Genomic DNA, 16,671 nt, shown 5'->3' on the forward strand with positions numbered 1-16,671 from the left:
AATTTAAATATTGAATATATAGAGTTATAATTGTAAAAAGTTAAAATAATAATTATAAATTATTGATAAAATAGTTATAAATTATTTGATTGATGTAATATATTTTTAATAAAAGCATTATTATCTTTACACTTCAATTTTAAATTACAATTAAATAGAGAGATCATGAGATCACTCTAATTAGACTTATTAACAATCAAATTACTATTACATAGAGATCTAATTATGTTTTTGAATTTTATAAGATTTATTGATAAATAAATCTGTTACATTAGACCTATACATGATTTCCCTTTTAAATTTGTGTCGATGGGCGCAATTTTTTGATCTGAATTACTTCTATTAACTCAGATACAGCACAAGATATGGTAACTATTAGGCTTGTGTTTTAATTTGAGATTTGAACATTCAAATTGAAGTGGTCACTGTCCCTGTTCAGTGCCATTAACTCGATTCCTAACTGGTCTTGCCTATTAAGTGGTGGAGACTTTGACCCAGCCAGGTCTATCCTCTCAGACTTCATCCAATTGTTATATTGTAGCATCAAAATTCAAACCACTGAATCTCTGAGCATTATTTTATCCTTTTTTCCGATGGCAGCATCGTCATCGACGATTGGTTTCTTCCTCCTCTTTCTTTCACTCTTAGCTGTACCCCAGGCCCAACGAGAGGTCCCTTTTACGTACCATGGATTCAATAATGCTGATGAAACTCATGAACTTATCCTTGATGGAGCTACCATTATCAAACCCAGTGGTTTGCTCAGGCTCACCAACACATCAAATGACATTTCAGGTCGTGTTTTCTTCTCCCAACCCATTCAACTGCTTTCTAATTCAACCCCACACCGAAAAGCTGCTTCCTTCAGCACAACCTTCGTTTTCTCCATTGTCTCGCCAACCACTGGCCCAGGAGGCTTTGGCCTCGCTTTCACCATAGCACCAAAAGCCCAATTCCCAGAGGCGGAAGCTCAACACTACCTTGGTCTTTTTAACCGTGCCAATGATGGGATCACTTCAAATCACATATTTGCAGTCGAATTTGATACGGTAATGTTTTAAACTATTGGTCCTTGCGTTTATCCGGGATAAATGGGAATCATTTTATAATCGAAACAATCTTTTGAAAGATTAAAATATAACGTATGAACTTTGGGGGCAGAATCGAGATAAGGTGTATCCAGTGGAACATTAAAATTGAATTGTTCATCAAATTTTTCTTTTACTTTTGACACAATATTTGTGTTTACAGGTTAGTGGCGCCGGTAAAGGGGAATATGACACTGAAGGTAGCCATGTTGGGGTCAATCTCAATGGCATTGTCTCGCTCGTTGACACGCCAGCTGCTTACATTATTGAACAACGCCTAGATGCTCAAAAGTTGGAAAACATCAGTTTGGAGCGAGTTGATGGTGTACAAGCTTGGATAGATTACGATGGTGATGAGCAAATTGTGAATGTGACCATAGCTCCAACATCGGCAACTAAACCCTCCAAACCACTTATTTCCTATCATCCCATTAACCTTGCTGGTAATTTAACAGACATCGTGTATATTGGTTTCTCTGCATCAACAGGTAGGGCAAGTAAAGCAAGCTCTCATTACATTCTGGGATGGAGCTTTGCTGTCAATGCCCCCGCTCCTTTGCTCTACACTTCCAGGCTTCCACGCCCACCACCAAAAGTGAAAGACCCTTCCTCTTTTCCTTGGGTCAACTTTGCTATAGGAGTTCTGTCTGCTTTAACCTTGATATTGTTGGTTTCTTTGTGTTCTGTAACACTGTACAAGAGGTACACTAATTTTGAAGCTCTAGAGGATTGGGAGCTAGATTGTCCTCACAGATTCAGATACAGAGATCTTCACACGGCAACGAAAGGTTTCAAGGAGAGTGAGCTAATAGGAGTTGGAGGCTTTGGTGCTGTCTACAAAGGTGTCTTACCCTCCACAGGAGCTGAGGTTGCTGTGAAGAGGATTGTTCGAAGCCCAATTCACGGAATGAGGGAATTCGCAGCTGAGATTGAAAGCTTAGGAAGGTTAAGACACAAGAATTTAGTCAATCTTCAGGGATGGTGTAAGCAAAAGCATAATCTTCTTCTAATCTATGATTATATACCCAATGGAAGTCTTGACTCACTCCTCTATAATCAAAGCTTTGTTTTGAATTGGGACCGAAGGTTCAATATCATCAAAGGGATAGCTAATGGACTATTATATCTTCATGAAGAGTGGGAGCAAGTGGTGGTCCATAGAGACATCAAAACCAGCAATATTCTCATAGACGGAGATTTGAATGCTCGTTTAGGTGACTTCGGTCTAGCAAGGCTATATGATCATGGTGAAGCATCACACACAACTAGTGTGGTGGGAACAATTGGGTACATCGCACCAGAATTAACTCGCACAGGAAAGGCTTCTACAAGTTCGGATGTGTATGCTTATGGGGTTTTGCTCCTTGAAGTGGTTAGTGGGAGAAGGCCCATTGGCTCAGGACAATTCATTTTGGTAGATTGGGTTATTGAGAATTACCGCTTGGGTCAGATTCTTGAAGTTGTTGATCCAAAGTTGAACTCAGCTGATGCAGAAGAGGTGGAATTGGTTCTAAAACTGGGTCTTCTTTGTTCTCAATATAATGAAGATTCAAGGCCCACCATGAGACAGCTGACGAGGTACCTAAACTTTGATGACCCGCTTCCTAATATTGCCGGTATCCGACACAAGGATTCTCTGAGCAGTAGAATGAGCTTGGATTTCTTAGAAGGTGAGAGTGGTAGTGTAGTCTCAAGATCGCTTAATTTATCCTCCAGCATGAATAGCATGTCTACAGAAACAGGTAGATAGCATACATAGAATCTTAATACAATCTGTTATTTTTTCCTTTATTTCCCCTTAATTTGTATCCCCATACTTGGAGCTCCTGCTCTGTTATTTCCTTTCATTTCCCCTTAATTTGCGTTTTCTCCATACCCATAGTTGTCACCCATGCTCTCTATTTTTGTTTTTCGTATGATACAACCATTTATATTTTTGGGAGAACCGCATTGCAGTCCTTAAAAAATAGAAAAATTGTACTTTAAGCTTAATAAATTTTGATAATGCACTGCAGGTTCAACGGCCCTTATTGTAATTTTTTTTGAGAATAAAGATACAATTTTGTCCTTGTGTGATTTAAAAACTCAAAACTTGTGTGAAATTCTCATCCACGAAACACAACACGATATTCATGAATTCTCAATATGATGTTCATAAATTTTCAACACAATGTCCATGTGTATTCATTTGATCTGCAGGTTAATTAAAATACACAAGTCACACAAAGCATGCACAATACAATATTTATGAATTCTCAATACAATGTCTATGCATGTTTAATTGATCAAAGGTTTAATAAAAATACAAGTTACGTAGATAATGTACAATACAATTTTCGTAGACACATAACACGATGTTCATGCATTTTTAACTAAATGTCCATGCGTGTCAAGTTAATCAATAAGTTTAATAAAATATAAAGAATTACACAAACAATACACAACACAATGTCCATAGATACACAACATGATATTCATATATTCTCAACTGAATGTCCATACATGTTAGATTGATCATTCAACCACTTTCAATTTGTTTCTTTCATTTTGATTAAGGGCAAAATTGTACTTTCGCTCTCAAAAAAAATTGCATATTTTAATTAACCTATAAATCAACTGGATATGCATGGACATTGTGTTGAGAGTTCATAAATATCGTGTTGTGCTTCATTGATGTGTTTCATGCATGTTCCGAGTTTTCAAATCACACAAGGGCAAAATTGTACTTTCACTTTCAAAAAAAATTATAACAAGAACTCTTTGGCTTGCAGTATATTATCAAACTTATTTAGGCCTACAGTGCAATTTTTTCTGTTTTTAGGGCCTGCAGTGCAATTCCCCCTATATTCTTGGGTAAAGATACATTTTTTCCCTTAAGTATTTTTTGAGAAGCACCCAACACCCAACATTTTTGGAGCAATTTCACCCTTAAAGTTATTTAAATGATGTATTTGTTTTCCTTTCTATCAAATTTTGAATGTTGACCTCAAACGTTAACTATTAGAAACTTTAACAAAAAAAGCAAAAATACTTTGTTTTAATAATTTTGAAGGTAAAATTACTCCAACAAAAATATTAAGGTATTGGATGCTTCTCAAAAAATATTTTAAAGATAAAAATACACATTTATCCTATATTCTTTATCTGTTTATTTTTTGTTCTTTTGTACATCTATTTTGTTCTTTGTATATTATATATATATATATATATATATATGTCAGTGGCGTAGCCACATGTAATTGAGAGGGAGCATATGCCCCCCTCACTTGAAAAAAATGACATGTTAGAATATAGGTTTTTATACTTTATAATTTATACTTTTTACTTATTATATTTTGCATCCCCATATTTTCATATTTTAAAATTTAAACCCATTTCAATCTTACTTTTTTAGTCAAGATCTATTCAAATTTTTAACTTAGCCTCATGAATATTAATTCACAATTTCACTATACCTAAATACTAATATTATTTATTAATTGTTTAAAAATTAAAAAAAATCTAGTATGACTAAATAGACTCAATCCTCGTCTTGAATACTACTCAAGAATTAGTTAAAAAAAACAATGATAAATATGAAAATTCAAAACTCAAGAGTAAATTGGGTGAATGTTTTTCGTCAACTCACTGCACTTACAAATCTACAATTGAAAGCTGGATAGGAAATAAAGAAAAAAAAAGAGAAATAGTTGATTTAAAAAGGACAAAAATGTTTTTCTTTTATCGAGAATCCTAACTCTATCATTGCCCCCTAACCCAAAATCCTGACTCATTCACTGATATATATATATATATATATATATATGAAGAGAAAGGGGAGTGGCTTAAAACATTCTCAGAACTACTCCAGCCATATTTAATAATAAATTAATTGAATCAATTTAGTTTACGAGGTTGACTACAGTCAAAAAAAAAGATCATGGTTGGAAAACTATAAATGAATCATATACGTGCAAAATATTTATTGACCGTTAAAGATGTATAGTGTGTTTAAGAGGGTCACTAAGCCACTATCTTGAGCTTTTTTTTTTTTTTTTCAAAACGTTGTTTTAAAATGAATCATCATCATCTCAAACATACTATGTGACATGTTTTTTTGATAAAATATTTAGGAGTTTGATAAATTATGATACAGTGTAGGGTACATTGTAATTAATGGATGCATGCTAACAAACTGATTTTAAACCTCATTGTGAAGACTGATTTCGAAAATAATCATTATGAATTCGTTGTTTTTTTGGTTTGGAATTTTTTTTTTTTTTTTTTGAGGGGGTTGTGGTGGGGAATGTGATTGCATGCCATAAGTCGGCTGAATCAATAACTAATATTTTGATATTATGAATAAACCGCATGGTCCTTTTAAATTTATTTTCAGGTTCTAACTGATAATTATCCCCAATTGATCACATATCAAAAGACGCTAAACCCACGGCTGCCCAAGTCTCTTGAAATAGCAAAAATGAACCATTGCCACGGCAGAGTTGACTTTCTGATAGTCTATTGAATGTAAAGCATTGGCAAACAGAATGTGCAAGCAGGGAAAGGAAAAATAGAACGATAATTATGTATACAAGAAAAATGGTAGGAAAGAATTACAAGCAGGTAAAAGTAAGAAATATGTATAGAGTAGACCAAACCAGGATGAATATTCATCAATTATCTTCACACTTCGTACAGTCCTTGTGAGCTGATCGTCTTACTTTTCTTCTGTTCTGGTGCTGCTTCTGCATACTTGTACCTGAGCATGGCAAAACAGGGCTTTTCATAGCACAAAGCTTGTGTTTCAACCTCCATGGGAATAAAACTTCCAAGCCACAACCCTTTGGTGAAGCCACATAAGCCTCCAGATAGCTGCTAGAGCTATCACAAATCTTCTTGTCCATCATACTCTTGGAGAAATGCAATGTAGATGATGCAGCCAAAGCAGTAGCATCTGGAAGAAAGCGTTTGATCAAATAATTAGGAGACTCATTCCCATTATTGGACTCTTCTTCAAGCCTCAATCTTAAGCCTTCATTCGCGCTTTTCCTTCGAGCTTTCTCTGATTTCTGGACAATATCTAATGCCTCTGACAGGGAAAAAACTTCCATAGCATCTGATAAAAAATCACTGTCAAACTTTTCTTCATCATCACCGCCGCCGCCACTACTACCATCATCAACACAACCTTCATCTCGATGATGATCATCACCCATATCTGCTTCATCTGCTTCTGGTTCTTGATTTGGAGAATGCCAAAGGCAAGGAGGTAATCTTAACCGAGGGGTTTCTTCCTCATTATGATCATCAGCATCTTTTGGTTTGCCTGCAGCTTTTTCCCATGAAAATGGAACTCTTTCTTCACTTGTGTTGTTCTGTACAGTTTTGCCGACTGAGGTTGATGAACAAGATGTGTCTGCAACAACTATGCTAAGACGCTTTGTAGACAAGAGGGGTTTGTTCAAGTCTAACTTTCTAGGACGTTTCACATCCATTGTCTCCTTGATGCTCTAGCTCCAGATTTAATGGGCTGGAGCAGCTGGAGCTTGTTCAATTACCATGGAAGAAGTGTCAGAGATAATTTCTTGACATCTAGTGAAGTTGGTTGGGATAAATAGAAGCAGATGAAGATACGGATATCTCGTGAAAGTCATTTAAAAAAGTTATTGTACTTTAAAAAAAGTTATTGTACTTTAAAATGGTCACAGGTGTCCTTTCCAATCTTTCATGCAGGAAAAGATTCTAGAAAAACAAGGACCCAGAACAATATGTCCAAGTATCATCACTGGGTTATACATATTTGATATATTCGGTGTATCTTTGATAAACCCACTTGGTTCTAAATGTGAAGTGGGGCGTACTTATCTGACTAGTTAGATCTTAGTCTTATAATCTCATTTGTACATAAAATAAATTTTCACTTTTTAAAACTGCAAGATATCAAGAGGCTTTTAATGAGGTTTAAGAGGTTACTGACAAACTATAAACATGATCGTAAGTAAGCTAATTCTGGTGCTGATTAAATTGTTAACATGGCTCATAATATTGACTCGGAGGCTTTATTTTTCAAGAATCTCACAAAGAGATTGTAACCACTAACTTTGCTTGGACTTTATTGACCCTCCTTAAGGTTTTTGTCCCATTCCCTCGTATTGTATCCAAAAACAATATCTTTGCTTACCCCGAAAAAAAAAAAAAATCTTGCGACTCACATCGATAAGGAAACAAAAAAGTGGGCACTGCCATAGAGAACAAGCAAGAAACCCTTTTCAAAGGCCCGTCAATATCAAAATCAAGCATATCATAGCAAACCCATGTTTGGTCTTCGAAAAAGAAAATTATATGGTTGTACTATACATATATATATATATATATATAAAAATATATATCATTGCATATTTTTATATAATAAAATCAATAATATCATTAAAAAAAACAAGAGTTTACAATACATGAGTAGTAGAAAAAAGTATAAAAGAGAATGAGACAATAAACGAGGATCATTAGAAATATTAAATTCAATTGAGCTAAATAGAGAAACTAGCTTGTGGAAATCTTGTACTAAAAGATGAAACAAATAATATCTTAAAATTAATCCATGAAAAAGCTTCTTGTGAAAGCATTGGAGGAAGATAAAGCTCTGCAGAGAGGGAGAGTTATGGAAATAAGTCTTAATCCATGATAAATCAATTTGAATACAAATGAAATTGAAACAGTTTAGTTTTGTGATGCTGGAACGTCTTCATTTTATGTTGTGTAAAAGATTTAAATTACAATAGAACAAGGTTAACAAAAGGGAATTTTTTTAATTTTATATTTCTTCATTCTAACATTGCAAATCAAAGGATTTTGTATTTTAGCATCACAATTTAGAGTATAGGATATATACCATTGCGCATGAAGTGGTCTTCTTACTGTATTCATTTTTTTTCCTATTTCTTTCTAAATGTATCATATACGATCATTTTAGTAATTCAAAAGAATCTTAATTAATTTGGTCCCCCGCTGCCTCTGCAAAAATGAGATACGGGCAAAGTTGAAGTGCACTACGTGCCGCCAAGCAGCAAAAGCACGGGTGAAAGGTAACTCGTGTCGTGTTGGTATTAATTTCATCTTATGGACTCCGAAAGAGTCAAAAAGTGCCTACTTTTGTTGATAAACTTCATGTCAGCAAACGAAGCTCAAAACTAAATAACAGAAATAAAATTAGATGCATATCACCCTTACCTGGATCCAACCTCTACAAAAAATCTTTTCAATTTTAGAAAGCTCAGATACTTTACATTCATAACTTTGATTAATGCTGAATTCCATGAGCCAATCTGCACAAATTGTTTTCTCGATATGCATGATGCACAATCACCTTCCATTCGTCAAATTATAATGTTCAGTATCTGTCCAATATGCCGTTGCTGCAGTTCTCTTCCATCGATTGCATCTTGTAACTCCTTCACAATGGAGGCTGAGTCACTCTCAATTATCATCTTGGTTAGACCTCGACACCATGAAAAACACTCTATAGCTTGCATGCCTTTGCTATATACGAACCCAACTTACACACAAAACCACCAATCCAGACTTCGTCATTGTTTCTGAATACTCCTCCGCATTCCATCGCTCTTGGACTCCCCTTGCGGCACTATCAATGTTTAGTTTATCTATTTCTGGCCATGAGAATCCCCCCTTGCGCCTTCTACTTCTAATAGGCCATGAGTTAAGATTAGAATCATTATCAACGAATCCATACTTCTAACATTTAAGGCGAGGCATGGTTGGGTACAATATGTTTGCACCTCTTTTCATGAAAATTTTGAACATTAATTATGTTATAAGAAATTAGTCTCTTCTAATAAATCCAACCCCATTAACCCACAAGTCCATACATTCTATTAAACAAAAGAATTTTCGGAGACTTGGCTATTTCATATTTCTCTAGTTATCATCTTCATATGTCTATTTTGCTCATCCAGTCTAGGGCATATACAATAATTTAATATTTCTGGCAAAAAATAATAATAATTTAATATTTTTTTCAAGATTGTAATTATTTTTAATATAAATTATATTTGTTTCATAAAAACTTTACCTCATTGATCTGAAATGAATAAAATAAAATGCTTGAAGTTTAACTATTATTTAACTATAAACTATGTTTTTATTTTAAAAAATTTATAATAATTATATCACGTGAATAGCCGATAAAAAGAGTCTGATAATGAGAAAATTGTCTTTTATACATCAGAGAGGAGAGAGTATGAAAAAAAAGTTACAACATTTGAATTTGCTCTTCCAAAAATATAGCCATAAAATATCTAAACCGAAGACCTGAAAATAGATAGTCCCTTCATGTACATGCTTCGTCTAATTGAGGTAACTTATCACCACTCTTGCTGGCGTGGTATCAAGGAGCAAAGCAGTAACAGTTCTCTGCACTGCTTGAACCATGAGCTCTGAAAACCACAACCCATTACAACTATTTACAGTCTATCTTGCTCCTCTACTTCCCCTTCTGTCTAAAATCATTGACCATCTCAACTTTTTCTTTTCCCTTCTATGTCAGTTTCCAGAATGCAGGCCTAAGAGATATAGTCCCATCATTTCTCAGGAAACAAAAACCAATAGATAAAATCATACCGATGATTACCAGACTTTCTTGTGTTTACAACACAGCATGGCAGTAACACCAGTCTTATTCCCACGTGGAACAGAGAGAACATGATTACTGATTTCTCATTCTCTCACTTCTGTTCCTTGATCCCCTCCTGCGCTTTCTTACAAAGTTCGAGCGTGTCGGCATGCCCTGGATCAATGCAAAGGGCCGCTTCACAATCTCGCACCGTGGAAACATAATCGCCCATTGATTCATGAAAAGCTGCCCGAAGATGTAGTAGTTGCGGGTCTGGCTTAAAAGCAATAGCCCTCGTAAGCTCTTCTATTGCTTCAGCTTCCTTATGATCATCCATCAGAACTGGTAGCCATAGTTCCCATGTTAGAACACGAAAGGTTTTGTAGGACAATGTGACATACATTATCATGATTGCAATGCTCTGTTGTGATTATTATGACTAACCCACTTAAACACTCCATGGAGCATTGCATCACTTTTCCATGCAATTAATTTTCAATATTATAAAAAAAAAGGAGGAGGAACACCAGTATAATATTATGGGAAGACACAAGTATGACCATGATGGTATTCCATTCAAGTATAATTGATAGCTTATGAAACTGAGACCCAAGACGTTAATGGGACAGGTCCGATACGAAGGAAGAAGAAAGATTATGAAACTCAAGCATATCCAATGCATAAGTAAAGATATTAACACAAGCTTTCCACTTCACCAAGTTTGCAATTTCCACGCTACATAGAAACAAAGACTAGTTATCCCAAGCAACAATTGGGGCGGCAGGATATGATCATTTATAGGGTAATTAACTTTCTATGCCACAGGGGAGACGCCATTAACTGGCACTTGGCAAGAAAGAAGATGTAAGGTAAAGACGATGGACAAATCACGCAGAGGAATAAAATTTGTGATGAAATAAGGGTAAATAAGTGGGGAGTGTAGAACTCCTATCAAGTATATCTGATTCATTATAGAAATATAAATATCTTCAATCAATCAAGTTCCTCCAACTGATCATGTGGTTTTTCATTCAAAACAGTAAATAGGAAATCCTCTAGTCACGAGATCACTGAAAAATCTGGGACTCATAATAACAAAACAGTCTAGTCATGACAGATGCAGAAGAAGTCAATAGAAGAGCTTCTAGTCACATCCAAAATTTCTCCCTTCCTGACGCCATCACAAAAGGAATGAAATATCAAATAAAAAAAAGATCGGTTCTACAGTATTTACCTGCTGCCCTATATCTGTAAGGATATGTCCTTAAGGGATCCAACTGTGTTGCCATACTAAGATCATTCTTTGCCATGTCACGGTCACAATATTCTGATCGTTTCTCATAGGCTGATGCATTGTTCCGTGCCTTTTCTATTAACTTTGTCATCTCATCATATGCAGCTTTGCGCTGATGTTTAAGATAATACACCCGCGCTAGACCTTGATGTGCTCGTGTATGCTTGATGTTTAGAGCATTCGTGTAGCAGTCAGCAGCAAGGTCAAGCTCATCGCAATCTACATAGACACTTCCAAGATTATTTAGTGCCTACAATGTAAAAGAATGACAAAGGACAAATTCACTGTTTCAGCACTAAGATCAAGTTAAATATATTTAGTCTGAAAAATCACAATAACACTCACTTGTCCTTTTCGAAGACCATCTGAAGGGCATTTAAGAGCTTGATCCAAAAGACGGATGACATACTTTGAAGACTCTGGATCAAGACTTGAATCTGCTAATGCATAAGCTTTAAGAAAAAAAGCTTCAAATGATCTTTGGATGGAAATGGACTGTTCAGCCTTTGCTAATGCTTCTTCCCGATGACCAGTGTCATACAGTATCCATCCTTCGTAGACAAGCCTTTCATGCTCAGAAGTAGAATAATTTCTAGCCAGTCGCAAGCTACGCATGGCTGCCTTTTGACAATTTAGCCTGAAACATTCAAACATATCAACACCCACCGTAAGTCATGCATTGTGACTACAAAGGAGCAGAGCTAAGCAAAAATGCATAATCAAAACTCCCAATTCTCTATCAATGAGATAGAATTTGTACCTAGTAATTGATCCACACATTCTACTAGTCTTCCAAAGGAGATATCAGTACCCAATCCATTCATCTTATAGCTAGACAAGCACAATAACAACTTGGAAGTAAATGGCACACATTAACCAAAAAAGTGCAGAGAAGTGTCTCTGTTACAAAGAAACAGCTCAGCAGCACTAGCAATCCAACTGTTTTTTTGTCCTTTATTTTTGAAAGAGAACAATCAATTTGAATCTATTTTACTTTTAACTTTTTGATGATGGTTAAATGCATTGTATATAAACAATAAATAAAAGGATATTTTTAACAAACATATACGAGGATGTTTTTTTCTTAATCAAGATATGTGTAATTATAACTTATAGCTTGTAGGAGGGGAGGTCAATGTAGCGCTCTTTTTAATTCTCTCCTGTTGAAAAAGCAGGAGCACTAAGGCCTGAGGAACAGTGTAGTGCATCTTTTGATTTCAAGAAAGAAGAGCGCAATTTTTAAAAATAAATGATACATTACATGCTGACCAGTGAATAGCGATTATCCAAGTAGCTTCTTCAACAAGAATACTAAATTCTTCAACTAGGGAAGTAATAGGATCTTAAAATAAAAGATGTTCAGTTCGGGAACATTAAATTGAGAAGTGCTAGCTATGTTCTTGCAAATCTCTTGGCCAGAGACCCCAAGAAAATGAAGACCCTATCTTGAAAGAAAATTGAAAATACCATGGCTTTTCATGCCTTTTGCGTGCAATTTGCTGTTAGAAGGAAAACCTCTACCTAGTTACTGGCTAAACTCTCCTGCTTCACACTACCAGAAAACAGACACATTTCATCATGCTCAAGTTCGTCTGATGCTAAATTTTCCAATATAAGTTTCCATTCTTCTTGTGTGGATGCACCCTAAGGGAAACTTGAGAAAGAGATGAAATCTGGGCAAGGGATAATGAACTCAACTGAAACAGTCAAGTGACAATTAAAATGTTCAACTGTGCCAATTAGCCTAGGTTGCATTGATGGATTGAGTAACATGCTTCAATTTCCTTGAGCTACAACCAAGTACACTGTGGCAATTAGTTGGGATAAGTACTGTTAAAAAATATGATCAGTTAAGCTGAAAAGAAATTAAAAGCTCCCGTAGTCGTATTTAGATCATGCGTCCCAACTGTTAATACTTAATACAGAAAAGCAGTCCAATGAAAACAGTTCCATTGACAGAGAATACTTACCGAGGACAAGTCTAGATAAGTCAAAATAAAATTTACGATGAAATTCACTCATTACACAAGAAATTTATAATCTAACAAATGAAGGGCACTCACCGTAACAGAAGGAGAGATTGCCGAAAGCGCAGAAGACTTTTTCCTGGGTCATTTGCTAACATGTGGTGTACAACAGCCAGAGAACCAATGTCATCAACACAGGACCATCGATCATATAATTGCATCCAGCAATCGGCCTGACTCCACTGCTGAACAATAGGACTGAGTAATTCTACCAAGTGGTCACCATGCACATTACCATAGAACATCATATAGTCCGGATCCAATGTCAAGAGTGCTCGGATATCCCTAAGGGCTCCTTCATAATCCCCCATGGCAATTAAGAACCAAGCTCGCAATTCAAGACAATCAGGCAAAACCTTGAAACCAATTATCTTATTGATTTCTGAAACAGCAGCTCCAATCTTGTTCTCCTCCAACAAAGAAACCGCCCGGTATTTGTATGGAAATGAAAGAGTTGGATCTAATTCAGTTGCAGATGTCAAGTCTGCCATTTTCTCCTTCCCAGCACAATACAACGATCTTTCCTGATACATCCAGCCAACAGGTTTATAATCGGAAATGAGAGAGTTCATCATCTTGTAAGCCGAATATTTGTGATCACGCTTAAATTTGGCCCTTGCAACGCCCACTGTAGAATAAACATGCCCTGCCTCAGCTGCCTTTTGAAACCAACGCTTTGCATCCTTGTATTCCTTTCTCTGAAGCATAACAATACCTAACTGATGAAATGCAAGTTGCTTCTCCCAGCATTCTACTGAACATTCTCCTAATCTCTCTAGAAGCATCACCGTCATGTTTGACTTCATCTCTTCCTCCATTGCAACTTGACTTAAGAAATAATACAACATGAACGATGCATGCCCTGCCATAGCTAATCTATCTCTGCCCTCTGGGCTACAAAAAATCCTCATAAAATGTGGACTACGGATCGAACTAGGAAGCTCTCTAAGAAACACCTGCAAGCAAGCTGCAACTAGAAGATATGAAGTCTCCTCTAATCCATATTCAATCAGTAACGATGCATCATCAATGTCACAAACCAGAGATGCTAAATGGGCATCACAAGCAGACTTCATCTCCTCACAACAAAACTTGTTAGCGAAAGAGAGAAGCTCGAGCACAATGTTTGGGGGAAACTGACTTAACCTTCTTGTTCTACTGAATATCTCGGCAGCCTTCATTGCCTCTGCAGAAATCCCATTCTGTGAAAAATTTATCTTCCCTCTTCTTGACTCTATGAAGCCACCATACAACATTGTCTTGAATGGCCTCGATAGGGATGATATATTGTACCTTTTACACCTAATTTCAGTGACTCCGATGATAAATGACATATCACCATCATCTTCCTCGGAAGTTGAACATTCTTCATCATCCATTGATGTTTCATTATCGACCTCCCCTGGACGAGTACGAGGCACGCGAGAAGTACACATACAAGGATCGAATACTGGTTCTGGGTCATACCCAGGCTGTAAGGTCGCTTTGGGACACTCAACGTTTCGTCCACAACAATTCATTGCAGATGATCCAATAAGCTCATCCTCTCTTCTTTCATACCTTAACCAAGAAGCCAAGACAACCTTAGAATGCACATCAACCGCGTGCTGTCTTGCTGACCGAAGGCTCCGTCGGAACAACTTCGGATCCGACAACCCACGAAATATTGCGCATTGCTCCAAATACACCTTGGATTTCTCGAATTGAGGGCAAGCCTCGATTCTTCGATATAATTCGGCTAGAGTTTCGAGAAAATCAACGGGCTTGAGACACGGCTCAATTTGGGGTTCTAGAAGATCGGTCATGGGTAACCCATAAGGCAGAAGGCCCTCACCGACAACGTCAGCAATTGTTGTCGTATTCAGATTCCTCATCGATTTGGACCGAATAGGTTGGGCTCTGAGGTGGCCTTGAAGGTGTTGAATAAGCTTGTCACTGCCGGCTGTGTCGGTCGGAGCATCACTCACAGCGTAGATCTGAGTGCCCTTACACCCATCCATTATCTTCAAACTACGCATTGTAGCGAAGATATTATGCTGCATCTTCTTCCCTTCTCGAAAATAGTATAGTTCAATAGCTCAGCCCTTAAAAATATTCAAACTTTAATTAAGATTGAAACATTGAAAGGAAAAAACTGAAACCTAACTCACATATCATTTCAATTAGCCGATTCCACAGTAATACAAGCAAATTGAAATCGGACTACACGGACCAAATGGTTGAGTTGTCCCGAATGTTGGCTAACTCAGATTCCCCGTCCTCCTGTTGTTATCTGTCTCTCGATTTGATTCTCCGAGAAAATGGACGGAAAGAGAGAGTAGGAAACATGGAAGTAAGACGAAATAATAAGGAAAGGAGGAGCATCGCCAACCAGATGTTGAGATGGAGATGGAGGTGGCCGTTGAAACGGCCGCTCACGTTTTCTCTCTCTATTTTTCCTCTCCCACTATGAAGCTCGATGATCTAAATATAAATATCAATTTCTCACCTTAACCAGCTTTTGCTAAATTTTACGCGTCTTGGCATAGTTTTACGTTTCTATGAATGGAGTATATGGACAAAGGGCGAAAAAGAATAATATTATTTACTCCCATCCTATTTTACTGTAATTAATTACTATTAAATATTAATATTTCTGGCTAATAAGATTGTCATTGGGTTCATCTTCGTCTTCTTGCCCAGCATGTGTCAGTGGGGCGCATGTCCTAATGAAGAAGGTTTCATGCATGTTTAACGCCATGTCCTCCAAACTTACAGTAACCCCATCATTGTTAATTATTTGCAGTTTGTTCTCTCAATCTCTCACCAATCTGCTGACCCGCAACTCTCGGACCTGTGGAAGGAGAAGATGAAATCTTTTTTGTGGCTTTAAGCATGCAAGCAAGCGCGTGTGATTGAAGGGTATTTAATTATTTCGATGATTTATTGAGTTGTCTCTCGCTTTTTTAACTAGATTCATTATCCATCATTTGCTTCCTTCCCTTTCTTCTTTTTAACTTCAATTAATGATAGTCATGGTCCCTCTAAGTCTATTTTGTGGTGTTATAGTCATCCACATAATCATGCGCTGAATTATATAGTATATCTTTCATCACAGAATTATACATATATATTTTTTATTATTTGTTCACGAATTTTATAATTATATAATATTACTATCAAAGATGCAGTTTGTAATTTCACTGCGAATTTATCAACTTATTTAGTATCAGAAAAAATGTCAAGAGAAATTCTAAATATGATTTTAATATATTTCATATTTTTAAAAGATTACAATGTAATAAATAATTGTAAAAAATAATATATATATATATATATATATATAATCTCTCTATTAAAAAATATAAAGCATTTTTAACTGAATCTCACTCCTCAAAAAAGTAATTACCTACTTTTCAATTAACTCTATCTTTTCACATTTATCCATATTAAACACCCTATAATAAATATAAAGTTATTATTAATATGGATAAAAAAAGGTAATGATTACATTTTGAAAGATTAAAAATATCTTACATTTTTGAACATTCAACTCCTCAAAAAATATCTTACATTTTTTAATAAAGGAAGTATATGTATATATTTTACATACATTATTTAAAATATTTTTCTCATTTTTAATTAACCACAAGGACTCTTTTAATTCTTAAAATTTTA

General features: G+C 35.9%; 3 protein-coding genes across 6 annotated transcripts; 1 reads left to right on the top strand and 2 right to left on the bottom strand.

Annotated features, from left to right (window-relative positions):
• The first annotated feature begins 551 nt into the window (after nt 1-551).
• LOC129288979 (lectin-domain containing receptor kinase VI.4-like) lies at nt 552-3,023 on the top strand. Its single transcript, XM_054925809.1, has 2 exons — nt 552-1,049; nt 1,252-3,023. The coding sequence occupies exons 1-2, from the start codon at nt 594-596 to the stop codon at nt 2,836-2,838; spliced, it is 2,043 nt and encodes a 680-aa protein (XP_054781784.1). The 5' UTR covers nt 552-593; the 3' UTR covers nt 2,839-3,023.
• A 2,615-nt stretch (nt 3,024-5,638) lies between these two features.
• On the bottom strand, nt 5,639-6,621 carry LOC129287528 (uncharacterized). Its single transcript, XM_054923720.1, has one exon. The coding sequence runs from the start codon at nt 6,560-6,562 to the stop codon at nt 5,741-5,743; it is 822 nt and encodes a 273-aa protein (XP_054779695.1). The 5' UTR covers nt 6,563-6,621; the 3' UTR covers nt 5,639-5,740.
• Nucleotides 6,622-9,259: 2,638 nt separating this feature from the next.
• Nucleotides 9,260-15,480, bottom strand: LOC129288289 (ethylene-overproduction protein 1). Of its 4 annotated transcripts, XR_008587978.1 has the most exons (6): nt 15,165-15,477; nt 13,051-15,064; nt 11,333-11,624; nt 10,928-11,237; nt 9,712-10,035; nt 9,260-9,643 (listed from the first exon to the last, which is right to left on the bottom strand). XR_008587978.1 is itself a non-coding variant. In XM_054924801.1 (5 exons), the coding sequence occupies exons 2-5, from the start codon at nt 15,054-15,056 to the stop codon at nt 9,806-9,808; spliced, it is 2,838 nt and encodes a 945-aa protein (XP_054780776.1). In that variant the 5' UTR covers nt 15,057-15,098; nt 15,227-15,477; the 3' UTR covers nt 9,260-9,805. The 4 variants fall into 4 exon arrangements, 3 of the variants coding, with proteins under 3 accessions (XP_054780776.1, XP_054780775.1, XP_054780778.1); XM_054924801.1 differs by having other exon boundaries at nt 9,260-10,035; nt 13,051-15,098; nt 15,227-15,477; XM_054924800.1 differs by having other exon boundaries at nt 9,260-10,035.
• Nucleotides 15,481-16,671: the final 1,191 nt, after the last annotated feature.

Source organism: Prosopis cineraria, unplaced genomic scaffold, assembly GCF_029017545.1.
Source record: "Prosopis cineraria cultivar Desert tree isolate PC_DT_omini unplaced genomic scaffold, ASM2901754v1 PC12, whole genome shotgun sequence".
In the NCBI taxonomy this organism is placed as follows: Eukaryota; Viridiplantae; Streptophyta; class Magnoliopsida; order Fabales; family Fabaceae; genus Prosopis; species Prosopis cineraria.

Excerpts from the sequence above, each read along its gene's own strand:
- LOC129288979 (XM_054925809.1), top strand. The coding sequence starts at position 594 with ATGGCAGCATCGTCATCGACGATTGGTTTCTTCCTCCTCTTTCTTTCA. Across the intron at positions 1,050-1,251 it reads TTGCAGTCGAATTTGATACG|GTTAGTGGCGCCGGTAAAGG; the intron begins GTAATGTTTTAA and ends TTGTGTTTACAG.
- LOC129287528 (XM_054923720.1), bottom strand. The coding sequence starts at position 6,562 with ATGGATGTGAAACGTCCTAGAAAGTTAGACTTGAACAAACCCCTCTTG.
- LOC129288289 (XM_054924800.1), bottom strand. Across the intron at positions 11,625-13,050 it reads CAATCTCTCCTTCTGTTACG|GCTAAATTGTCAAAAGGCAG; the intron begins GTGAGTGCCCTT and ends TGAATGTTTCAG. Across the intron at positions 11,238-11,332 it reads ATGGTCTTCGAAAAGGACAA|GCACTAAATAATCTTGGAAG; the intron begins GTGAGTGTTATT and ends TTTACATTGTAG.